Source organism: Pongo abelii, chromosome 1 (assembly GCF_028885655.2).
Source record: "Pongo abelii isolate AG06213 chromosome 1, NHGRI_mPonAbe1-v2.0_pri, whole genome shotgun sequence".
Taxonomy (NCBI): Eukaryota; Metazoa; Chordata; class Mammalia; order Primates; family Hominidae; genus Pongo; species Pongo abelii.
The window spans coordinates 22,991,517-23,004,292 of record NC_071985.2 but is presented as its reverse complement, the minus strand read 5'-3'; the positions used below and the strand labels follow the sequence as shown (position 1 = coordinate 23,004,292).

General features: G+C 52.6%; 1 protein-coding gene across 1 annotated transcript in view; it reads left to right on the top strand.

Moving 5' to 3' along the window:
• Positions 1-12,039, top strand: part of STUM (stum, mechanosensory transduction mediator homolog) — a 63,345-nt gene extending 51,306 nt beyond the window's left edge. Inside the window, exon 3 of the mRNA XM_054519327.2 lies at positions 2,128-12,039. Coding sequence (XP_054375302.1) covers positions 2,128-2,162 — 35 coding nt within the window. The 3' untranslated portion in view covers positions 2,163-12,039. The remainder of the gene's footprint in view (positions 1-2,127) is intronic.
• The last annotated feature ends 737 nt before the right edge of the window (positions 12,040-12,776 follow it).

Sequence of the window (12,776 nt, the reverse complement as noted above, 5' to 3'; positions counted from 1 at the left end):
ACAGGGCTTCAGGCAGTCACTACTAATTGATCCAAGAGGTCTGCAAGATAAAACCTGTTTGCCACCCTCTGGCCTGGGTCTTCCCCAAAGTGTTTTTATATATGTGGCTCCTCTCCATAGAAACGGCTAAGCACATAGCTCAGACAGAGCCAGTGTGGGGCCAGGATGGGGCACATCGGCATCTTTAGATTGCTGTAGTCGAAGCTCTAGCTGTCCAGGAGCTGCCACTCCTCATGTCCATCTGGAATTTATCTGGAGAAAGACAAGAGTTGAGGATGAAAAAAAAAAAAGGCTGGGTGCTGTGGCTTATGTCTGTATCTCAGCATGTTGGAGACTGAGGCAGGAGGATCACTTGAGGCCAGGAGTTTGAGGCTGCAGTGAGACATGATCACACCACTATACTCTAGCTGGGCAACAGAGTGAGATACTGTCTCAAAAGAAGACAAGAATAAAGAATGAAGGCAGCAGTGTTGGCATAGCCAGGATATGGAGGGCTGGGGAGGCAGTGGACCGAGCTCCCTGGCAGTGTGAGAGCCCCTCGCTGTGCCCCTAGCCACACCCACACACCTGGTGGGCAGACCGCTGGCCACTGTGGCTGTCACCATGAGTACTGAGTACTCCCTGCCTGGGGATGGCATCTGAGAAGCCACTGGCATGGCCCCTGTCCCATCTCCCAGGCCTCACCATGGATCTGCTTTGTTTCCTGTGCCAAGCGTTCCCTGTGGTTGTTTTCAGGCTGTGTTTTCTCTTCTTTTCTCTCTCCTCTTCCTCCTGCTGCCTCCCACTCTGTGCTGCTGCAGTTTCCCAAGGTGAGTCTGCGGATGGACGTGCGGGCCTCATGCTGCTGCTTGGGGCCCTCCCTTCCCCTGAGACCCCCACTCCTGCACACAAACACCCCACCCACTCTCCCAGTGGGTCAATGGGCTTTTATGTTTAGCTTTAACTTTTGGTTTGGAAAATGCTTAAACATAGACAAAAGTAGAGCCCCTAGTAAAATGAGGCCCTAATGCCCACACCAGCCTCAGCCGCCATCAGTTCATGGCCAGCCTCCTTTCCTCTGTCATTCGCTACATCTTCCCTACCCCAGCATGGGTTTATTAGCACCCAAAATTGAGAAATACTCTGCTAAATGAAGAGAAAAAAGCAGCTCAATACACCAAAGCTCCTCTTCAGACTAAGTTCACTGGCTAATAGGAATAATCACTCAGCAAATTCTGCTCATGTAATAGCAGCTGGGAATATTTCAGTAGGTATCTTCTTTCTTTTCTTTTTTTTTTTTCTTGCCGTGCCTCCCAGGCTGGAGTGCAGTGGCACAATCTCGGCTCACTGCAACCTCCGCCTCCTGGGTTCAGGCGATTCTCCTGCCTCAGCTCCCGAGTAGCTGGGACTACAGGCGCGTGCCACCATGCCCAGTTAATTTTTTGTATTTTTAGTAAGACGGGATTTCACCGTGTTAGCCAGGATGGTCTCAGTCTCCTGACAGTGATCTGCCCGCCTCGGCCTCCCAAAGGGTATCTTCTTAAGAAAACAAACACAATACCCTTTCACACCTAAATAAAGCAGTAACAATTCCTTACTATCCACAGAGCTCACTTTTTCCCAAAGGATTCATGATCAACAATGTTTTAAAGGTTTAGTCTTCAGGCGCCCTTTCCTGCCGTAACCGTCCAGCAGGTTGGACGCACACAGGGATGGCTGCTCCCCTCTGTATGCCATCTTCCTCCTTTCTTCCTCCTTCCATCCACCCATACCAGATGCCCAACCCTCGGGAAAGCCTGCCTGGCACCTGCTCCCAAGGCTCTGCATTGGGAAATCACACCAGACCAGTCTGTGAGCGGCTTCCAGATGTGGGTTCAGGAGCACGTCGATAGCCTTTTAGCTCCCACCCCAAATGCCCGCCCGTCATACATTCCCAGTAGACCCAGTACTCCACATTTCCTGATTCATTCTTTTGTTTCCCATTAGAAAGTCAAAGCCCTTGGGAAAAGTTGTGCTCTAATGGTAGCAGTCATTTACACCTTAGTATAAACAATGCCTCCTGTGTGCATTCTGGGCTAGGGGCACCTCCTGGAGAAATCCTGAAGTAAGCAGGTGTCTAACCATCTCTCCTTTGCTTCTTCCTCACAGGCTACAAGGAGCAGGGCATCCCACAGCAGCTGTGAGCCCACGGGAGCCGCTGGGGAGATCCAGGGGGGCCCTGTGAGGGCTGCACCAGGCAGCTTTGGGCACAAGGACCTTTACATGTTCTTTTCTGCCATTTTCTGGACTGGGGGTGGAAAGGGGGTATTTTTAAAAATATTATTTATTTTGAAAACGTGTCTGCTTTTCTCAGCAGGTTGTGAGGGCTGCCAGCCCCTCCTGCTCTGGAAAGCACTGTGGGCGCAGGCACCAGAGCATCAGAGAGTGGGGTGGAGATGAGAACGCCCACAGAGACGCTGGGATGCTCCGGCAGGCTCCAACCAGCCTTGCTGTATCCACTGCCCACTACAAGGGCACGCTACAGCTGCTGGGCCGGGCCACACCAGGCCCTGTCTCGGTGAGCAGGGGCTCACCAAGGGGACAGGACTGTGGTAGACCCGTCCTCTGGGACCCCACCTGCCTCAAAATGTGGTGCCCCGAGTGGTTACTGTGTGGTCTCCTGGGGGCAGCACCAGGGTGGGGGTGAGGATGGCCAGGCTCCACCCTCGCGTGGAAAGGCCCACTGTGCCCACAGCCGGCCTGAGGCCTCGGGGAGAAGACCAGTCCCACAGGCATCTCCTGGGCCTGCCTCCCTGACCGCACCCCCCGCCTCCTCGCAGCTGAAATCTAAGGGCTGGGTGTGTCGTGACCTGTGTTTTCCTGGGAAGGAGAGAAGTAGCTCCTTCCCTGGGGTGAAACTGCCAGAACTGCCAGATGTTTATACACAAAGTTATTAGACTGAAGCAGGAGTGGGCAGACTAGCAGCCTTTCACCCAATACTTAACTGCATTTCTGGCCTTTTTCTGAAGTCATTGGGGCCAGATGTGTCTCCGAATTGAGAAATTTTAGATTTGAGAAAGACAATGCGATCCATTTATCGTACACTTTCTAACTTCCCGGCAGAGTGTGGAACATCTCGCCTACCATCAGGCACGTGAATATTTCTGCAGAGAAACATGTGACTAGTCCCATTAATTGGGAGCTATACAAACTGTAAATAGCCTCACCTCAGTTCAGTCTAATTTTGCCACTAAGTAACTTAGGGAAAAACTTACCATTTGAGAGCTTTTAGGGTTTCAGAATTGCAAGAACAATTGTATGGGGTTGTGGACCTGGATCTGAAAATCCTACTTGCAAACAGATGCGTTAGAGGGTGAAATTGTCGGCATTACACAGGGACTCCTTCAGTTGCCAAAAGACCATGGGCCTCTTTAAGGAGCCCCTCTGTAAGTGATTGGGACAGGGCTAGATCCCTAATGGGGGCTAGGGGTGGGGAGAATCTAGCAGAAGTTGTCCAGGATACTGTGGATCAAGTATCAATCTGAAATTAAGAGAAATTATACTAAGAGGATGGACATTTACATGTCTGTTTCCTTTCCTTTCATTTTCATTCTAACATAGGAAATGCTAACAGGTGGGGCTGGCCCAAAGTCAAGCTTCTGACTCCACTTGACACAGTGCCATTGGGCATGTCCCTCTTTGAAGGGCTTGTTTGTCTATCAGAGACTGTCAGAACTCCATGAGGGCAGGAGAAGGGATTTTGCAGGATGAAAGTGCTTGGGAAGCAGTGGCCACCGTTCTGGGGGTTTCAGCCCACCTACCCCATCCACTGGGCTTTCTAATCACAGTCCTGCCTGAGAAGCAGACCCTGCCGCCCACCCCTTAGCATGGATCCCTTAGCTACTGTCTGTCTTCCATTGCCGCCTGGGGTTGGGCTGCCGTTTTTGAACACCTGGCAGTGTCTTTGTCGCGTCCTGTCCTCTCTTCTTACAGACCCCAACCCAGGCCTTTGCCTTCTTATCTCCTGTTTGGAAGCCTCTGTATCTTCAAGGTGTGGGAACAGATTTGGTTTTCTCTAAAAAGCTAGAACCTTCTGCTTGTGCAGCGGGCATCCTCCAGGCTGGTGCTCGCTGCTCTCGAGGAAGCTGCGTCAGAGTGGAGCCGCCCCTCTACTCAGATAAAATAGCTTCAGCTGCAGGAAGCCGCCCCCTCCCATGCCCACCAGCCCACAGCCCTTCACCCCACACAGCCCCCAGAGTTTGCCCGACACCCCCTGAGCGATGACAGGTCTCAGGAGGGGGCCGCCCCCACACATGGGAGGGAGAAGCTTATTTTCCCCACTTGGGCTGGGGGCGGCTGCTGAGGGGGTGAAGAAGAGATAGCAATTTATGTCGCGTGTTTAGTGACACAATCCAGATGCAGGTGGCACTTTCTTGAGTGGCAGGTGTCACCCTGGGTCCCGTGTGGGACGGCTTAATACAGGGGTTTGTGTGTTTGTGTGTGTGGAGGGCCACTGTGCCCCCAGATCCTCCTCTCCCCCGAGGGCTGCATCTCTAAACCTGGGAACACAACAGCCTCAGGAGGAGGCCCCTTTCCGGGTAACTGATGTGTGGGAGAAGCCAAGAGGCCCCTGCCTGTCTCCTGAATGAGGCTGTGAGGGTTGCCATGTGGGCGGGACCAGTTCAAAATAGCACCCCCGCCCCTCTAAATTAGACCATGGTCTCAGCGTGATCATCTTCAGTAGATAAGGGACAGTGGCTGATTTACTCCAAATAGTTCCAGCTGGCCACTCAGACCAAGGCCAGAGTTAACTTCTCAAACACCAGCCAGCTGAAAATTAGGGTTCTCGTGCCGGCAAGTGCTTGGTTGACACACAGCCCTTTGGTGACAAAGCTGGGCTTTGCCTGGATAGTGTAGACAAGGCTGTTGTTTCAGAGGCTGCAGGGCACATTCCAGGTTGGGGCCTTTTGTCGGTCTGAATTCAATAGGACATTCCCTGGCTGTGGGTGTTTAGGGCAGGAATTACAGGCTTGCAGAGAAAGTCAGAGGCAATGAGATGCTCCCAGTACCAAACTGTGACACTGGGATAAGGGTGGCCATTCCCTTGGGTCAGAGTGGGACCCTAGAGCCAGAGTGAGCTGTGGGTGGCCTGGGTGTGTCCTGTGGACGGTGGAGACTGTTGATTTGGATGTTGAGCTCTGAGTCAGTTTTAGAACCAAGGATCTCAGGCTGAGAAGGCCAGGTCCCCATGGGAGTGGAAGGAGTCTGATGGCTCTGCTGCCGAAGCCTACCCCAGCCTGCCACGCCGCTGGCCTTCCCATGGTAAGGAAGGGGCAGGCAGCATGGTTCCCACCCTCAGCTGCCCCAGACCCACACATCCAGCCCCAAGAGCAGCCTCACCCAGGCACGGTGCAGGGCATTTTAGCTCCTGGGAGGGGAGATGCCTTTGTGAGTTTCAGATGTCAGAGCAGAAGCTCCGAGAGAGTAAGCCGTGTGCCCCCAAACACTCAGCTCCTAAGTGGCATGACGGCCAAGTGGCCAGGTTGGGCCCCCCCCACAGCCTGTGCCATCCACACACTCACTACAGCACTCCCAGAAGAAGGAGCAGAATCGCAGGCAGCCCAGAGCAGGTCCTGTGGAGGGGTCCTCGCCCCTCAGGAGTAATAGGGTGATTATGTCACATGTTTAGTGACACAATCCCACCTGTGTCTGGATTGTGTCACTAAACATGCAACATAAATTACCATCTCTTCTCCATCCCCTCAGCAGCCGCCCCCACCCCAAGCTGGGAAAATAAGCTTCTCCCTCCCATATGTGGGGGCGGCCCCCTCCTAAGACCTGTCATCACTTAGGGGGAGTTGGGCAAAACCTCCTAGGAAGGTCCTGGACGCCTCCACCCTGCCCCACAAGGCTCCGTACTCCCACCTGCCTGGGCAGCCCTCACACCCATGCTCCCTCCTTTAGGCAGGCCCAGAAAGGTGCCCCTTCCTGAGGGTGTCGGGGGATGGCGGCAGAGAGACAGCTGGTATTAGGAGCTTCCCCATCCTTATATGCAGGACCAAGTCGCCCGCTCTCCCAGCCAGGGGCTACAGCCATGCTGGCACAGGCATCTCAGAGGTGTGAGATGAACTCCGCCTCATGCAGGATGCCCAGGGCTCGGGAGCAGTAAGGAGGATGCTACAGAAAAGAACTGCAGAAAGAAAAAAAGCCACATGGTTAACTTTTCCCCTGGAGGGCAAAGGGGTCCGGCTCTCAAAAAGAAAAGCCAGGCACAGATCCCAACACCAAGTGTAAGGCAGCGCAAAGTGGGGCTGAAACCCCAGGACCAGGTCAAAGGCCTTCCGAAGGCCCGAGGTTCTCGAGGAGGAGGGGAAGCTGATAGGGCCCTGGTCCTTCTGCACCAGCGTGGCTCTTTAAAATACAAAACACCCACAAAGCCAAAAACCCTGAAACATGTTCTTTAGCTAACCCCTTCCATGCCCAGATGCCTGCAATTCTGAGAATTCACTTCAGTTTTGCCGGATCCAACCCCTGGGCCTGAGGGTGGAGAGCCAGGCCTCCTCAGGGTCCCTTCTAGGCTCCCAGGCCCACCTTAGGCTTTAATTGCATTGGCTGTTTCTTATGGTGTTAGTGAATTTTGCAAAGAAAGCCCAGAGCATTGCATAAATGCTTGGGGGCGTGTCATTTAAATGGAAGTTCTCCAATAGTGGCTGAAGGCAGAGTTTACTGTTACCCCTCCCTCTTGCTGGCTTTGTTGGAGGGCTTTTATCAGAGGGATTGGAGGTGGGAGAGCACTTTTAAAGCACATCCCACCCCCTGCACCCGAGCTGCACCTAAGCTTCCCAGAGACCATGACCTTGTATGTGGCTGGAGGCCTCAGGCTTAGGGAGCAGCCTGAAGCCTTTGCTGCCAACCCCCCCAGGAAAGAAGCCGGGCCTCAGGCTGAGGAAAGACAGGGTTTCCTCTCCGGAGGGCTCAGTGAGCAGCCAGGTAGTGGCCTCAGGCAGTCCTCACCAGGGGGTCACCTCCTTGCTTTGCATTAATTCATCAGCAAGCTCAGCGAGAGCTAATGTGGGCCCATCGGTCCTGTGCTTGGAAATGATGCCCTCACCTCCACACTCCTGCCGTCCCAGCCTCTGCAGATGAAGCTGCAAGGTGAGCAGAGGCAGGTGTGGGGACACACTCTTCAAGGACAGCACTGCCTCTTCTCCCTCCAGAGAGCTCTGTGCACTGGCTTTGGGGATGAGGTGCCGGCCTGGTCAGGGGAGGTGACTGTGGTCCTTCTGACCGGCTTGGATCTTTAAAATAATCACAAAAAAGCTCAGCCTGAGCAGGTGGGTGCAAGGCTCAGGGGCCTGTGTTTTTCATCAGTTTTCTTCCTGCAAGATTCTTAGAGCTGGACGTTCACGGGATCACAGGGGCATGGAGGTGGTCACGCTCAGACAGTCATGCACCGCCCTAAATCCCAGGCAATGCAGAGATAGGAAGAATCCCAACCAGAGTGACCCCAAACGTTCCCTTGTGGCCCAAGAGTGAGTTCCGGCCTGAGTGCTGTTATGACTGCTGGCATCTCTCCGACTGCCTCTTGCCTCAGTTTAACCATCTATAGGTTAGGAACAAAGAAGGGCTTAGGCAGCCATCGTTTCCCCATTTCTGCCAGAGCCAAGGGCTTGGAGGGCCAGCCCCATGCGGGCAAGAGCTGTCCTCTCCTGCCCAGGCCTCACCTCCTTGCTGCAGCTGGCAAGATTCTTTCTAGCAGAACAGAAACACTGGCCCCCAATTTCACTCTCCCCTCCTGATGCTACCGCAGGGGGCAGAAAGGTGCCCTGTAGCATCCACCGTGTGTGTGTCCTGAGTTTCCAGTGCAAGTCATCTGGATTTGCATTTAGCTAGGGAACCTCGGCCCTCAAACCCTCTCCCTCTCTGCCTCAATTTGCCAAAATGCCAACCATCCAGGCAGGTGTGGATGCCACAGTCCATCCCCTTGCATTTCACCCCCACGTGGACAGAGGCACACACTCACACACATTCCCAGCACCTTTGAATGCTGGGGGAAGCAGGCCGGGGTGTGCCTGGAGCCTCAGGATTGGGACTTATCTCCAAAGGAGCCCACACCCCCTCTTCCGGGATGGGTGCTGGCTGGCAGCACTTTTTTCCCTCATCACATCCCCGACCCCTGCCCAGCCCACATGCACATGCTGTTTCCTGTCTCCAGGGCCCTAGCCTGTGGATGTCTTCCTCCCATGCACTCCTAGGGTGAGTGGGCTCAGCACCAAACCTGGCTGTGCCCATTCCCCACAACCCCAGCTTGGCCTCCTGTGGGAAGGGGAAGGCAGACCTGCCCAGAGGAGAGAGGCAGTGTTCCCACCCACCTGCCCCAGCACAGGAACCAGGGAGGAAAGAAGGGAGAGGGATGTTCCGTTCACCGTTTTCTGGGTTAGCGCTTGACTGGATGTTTAAAGCAAGGGACAAGGTGATGGTGGCTGTAACAGGCTCCTCGTGGGCACCATCACTCCAGAAAGCCTGGGCACCCATGAGAACCTGTGACCAGCCCTTTTCATCGGCTAAGTTCCCTGCTGTTGTGCGTGGTGCCATTTAAAAAAAAAAAAAAAAAACATATATAAAAACAAAACAACTGGTTCTGTGTGTATCAACTTAATTTGCATACGAATGAGTGTTGTGTTGTGATTTGCAGTGTTTTGACACCGTGATTGGCTTTGTTTGGGTCTCTCTTCTTTCTGTGAAATTAACTGCTGTGCGTTTTCACTGTTCTTAGAGAAGACTCTGAGCTCTGGGGTTTTCTTGTCTCACTTCTACCCCGACCCACGGGGAGCCCGCCCCACCCCAGTCCAGCCACGAGGGGATTTCCAGCCGATTCCAATGACTGGAACCCTTCTTGGAAGAAAACGTCTAATGTTGGGGATGTAGGGACGCTTCCAGACTTGCCCTGGCCGGAACCCTGCAGCCTGGGGCCCAAGCCCGCCTGCAGCTCAGCTTTCCCCAACACCCTCATGACCCAGCCCCAGCCCCAGTAGACCTTCACTGGGAGCTGCTCAGGGGTCTCCACAGCGCCCTCTAGGGGCCAAGCAGGGTTCCAGATTCTCCAGCCTTCTGCCAGCTTTAAAACCCTTCACTCAAGCAGCATTACTGTACATGCAATGAAAAATACTATATATGACAGTCAAAACCTGTGTACATATCTCCATGTACATATTTATACATACACACACCTTCCTATTATAAATATATAAAGCATGACATCTCTTTGGCATTCCAAGTTTGTGTTTTTTTAAATCCTTGGAAATATGGCTTTGGAAACCTTTTTCTTCCTTTCCCTCTTTTCTATGTTGTAATAAACATTCATGTGACCTTTCTGGTAGTTTCTCAAATCCCTGTGTCCTCCCGTGTTCCTAATCGAACAGATCTCTGACTGGGACAACACGCCTTCCTCCCCACCTCTGCAGCCTTTGCCATTGGTTTGCTCTCCGTTATGAAGGCTGTCCTCCCCCAAGGCAGGTCTTGCGTTCTTTCAGACCTTTTTCCCGAATTCCCCTTCTTCCGAAAGACTTGTGCAAGTTACTCTTCAAACAGCCTCATCTTTGATAATCTGATCCCTTTGCAACCAGGAATTTGCGTGCTAAATCAAGCATCAGGCCCCAGATTGAGTTTACCAAGAATAAGTGTACAGATGCAGCTCATTTCCTGCTCTTAATTGTTAGACTGGTTGATGAGGGAAATGTGGGCAACATACATATTTGACAAAGACTTCTGAATAAATGAGAGTCTGGGTAAGAGTGGTTAGGAGAATGTATAACTACCTGTTCAGTTACAACGAAGGACAGGTTGCACCTGTGAGAGAATTGCATCCACAACCCAGCCAATGCCTTCACTCATAATGGGATGAAGACCTACAGAACTGACCAAATTTGTGGATAAGGAGAAATAAGTATATTAGATGAACAAATCAGAATCCCAAAATCTCCCGACGGGCAGAGGCAATCTAACACAATGAAATCTAATAGCGTTCAATGAAAGAGTTGTGCTTGACATGAAGAAAGCTCCGTGCTTTCCTTCATCCCTGGGGAGTTACTCAACAGGCAGCTTAGTGTTCATCACCGCATGCTGAGGCTGACTACACAGGCCATCTGGTTTCAGATGCACGAGGAGCTGCAGGCTGGGGTCTGGAATGAAACCGCATCTGCAGCGTTGCATTCAGTACTGGGTGCCATGGGGGAGCAAGTGCTCTGACAACGAGTGTCCAGGTGTCATTCCTGTCACTCACACCCAAGGGAAGGGCCCCGCCCCACCTTCTGCCATTTCCTCAGGCCAGCTCAGCACACTTAGGGTCCACTTACCCCAGGAGAGGCTGCAGTCTTAATGGCCTCAATGCTGCTGTTGTCCAAAAGAGTGAATCATCTTCAAAGTACAACCTCTGGTGAGACTTGAAGCTTTACTGCAATGGCCCCTCCAAGGCCCCAGAAATGGCATCTGTGCCTGAGGTTGATTTCAGTTGCTGCTAAGACCAGGACCTAAAGCCCAAGGCAGTACAATGACCCAAGGCACTCTCAGAGTCCCCCAGACACTCTAGGGAGCATTTTGTGATCATTTGCATTGTCCAAATACTCGATGTGCTCAGATTAAACTGGAATGCTCCTGGCTGGAGGATTCTTCTGCGTCACTCAGTTTCAGAGGGGCTCATCAGAAGGCACAATGGGAGATAAAGTTAGCTCCCCTTCCAGCACTGCCAAGTGAAGGGAAGATACCATTTGAATGTACTAACTAACATTCTCTCTCTTCTCCCAGCACCAAGCCTCTTAACCTCAGGAAGGGTGATGTGGGTTGAGCCAGTCACTGCCTCTCTGCTGGGAGGTGACAGAACTTTGACAGAGTTCTCCTCAAACCCAGAAGGAAAGGGCTGTGACAAACATGAAGGCATCCGCTTCCCACAACTCCCTACACCCCAGACCCTAGGCCCTGGGAGAGGCTCGTGCTTGCCAGTGGCCAGTCACAGGAAGGGACACATGAGGATGTGCAGGGGACGAGGGGCTCAAGGAGGTGGGAAGGCAGTGCTTGGGTTTGAGGATGGGGTTGGCGATGCATTCCTCAGAGGAGAAGCACAGCCCAAACCTGGTGCAGTGAGAGTCCCAGGTGGGGGACCCTGGGAGGCACATCAGTGCAGGCTGCATGTTGGGCCACCAAACCCAGAGAATGGGTCTTCATTCCCAAGAGGACCAAGACGGACATTTCTGGGCTCCTAATACCAAGTCAGCCTCTGAGTAAAGCCTTAGGGAAGGGTCATGGGACCCAAGATTCAGTTTATATAAAACACGTCAGGAACAACTTGGGGTGATAAAGTTGCAGGACTTTTCCTTAGTTCAGCCATGAAAATTCAGGCTCACAGACAATTTGAATGGTGAGTGAGACAGGGTTTTATTGGGTGAAAAGGAAGAAAAGGGGGAAACAGGGAGTCTCGCTAGGCCAGAGTCCCTGCTAGAGCGCTTCCTGCCCACAGCTTGAGTCCCAGGTTCCACACAGGAAAGCGGGGGTGAGGCTCCTCCCTGCTGCAAACGTCATGAACTTCCTGAGGCTCCACCTGACTGTGCAGGCCGGTTGGAGTTTCTACAGTGACCCCCTCCCACCTGGCTGTCTCGTTCCCCTCTCTAAAGAAGTCCATCTAACTGCCCTTAGATTAAGGATAAGGATGAAGACTGATCTTAACTGCTTCCTGCTGACAGGGGGCACTGTTTTTGGGAAATGGCAGTCAGAGCTCCCTCAGATGCCTGTCTAAGGGTTCCCAGCAGAAGAGGCCATCATCAGAAGCTCCGGTTGCATGACTGTTCAGAGTTTGATGGCCCGAAGGCAAGAACAGACAAACGGGGTCATTAGAAAACATGTAGCAAAACAAAACAGGCCGGGCACAGTGGCTCACGCCTGCAATCCAGCACTTTGGGAGGCCGAGGCGGATGGATCACCTGAGGTCAGGAGTTTGAGACCAGCCTGACCAACATGGCGAAACCCCGTCTCTACTAAAAATGCAAAAATTAGCCAGGCATGGTGGTGCACACCTGTAATCCCAGCTACTAGGGAGGCTGAGGCAGGAGAATCACTTGAACCCGGGAGGCAGAGGCTGCAGTGAGCCGAGACCATGCCACTGCACTCCAGCCTGGGCAACAAAAGCAAAACTCCATCTCAAAACAAAACAAAACAACAAAAAAAACAAAAACAAAAGAAACCCAAAAGGAAACAAGGGGAGACAAGGGGAGGGGTAACGACAGGTCAAAAACTCTGAGGCCTTTTACCAGTTTGCACAGGGAGAGGGAGGCCAAAAGCCCAACTGGCAAAAACTGGACCCTTTTGCTGGCATGTTGTTGGTCTTCTGAGTTCCCTTCCCCTGAGCATAATCCTAAGCCAACCAGTTTAAGGTTTGGGAAATTAACTCTTTCCAGTTTGGAGGATGCATCTGAGGGAATTGTCCCATAGTACAGAGACACAATTACCTATCAGTGAAGAGAGGACAGAGGAGAAGAAAGGAAAAAAGAAGACACCTTCTGAAGGAGTCCCAGGGGTTCAGGGTGCATTTGAAAGGTGTACAGACTGCAGATGAATGGCTACCCATCTGGAAAGAGGGGAGCAGGTGTCCCTGGTTCCCTTCTCTTCCTAGCAGATACCTAGGGTACATGAGGGAGGGAGGAAAGAGTGTCCTCTTTACCTCTTCCATCCTTGCATCCCCGAGTCCCGGTGACCTTGGCAGGTGCTGCCATGAGTGCCAAAGTGGCTTGCACCCATGAAGCAGGGAGGGCCTAGAGAATAGGAATTAT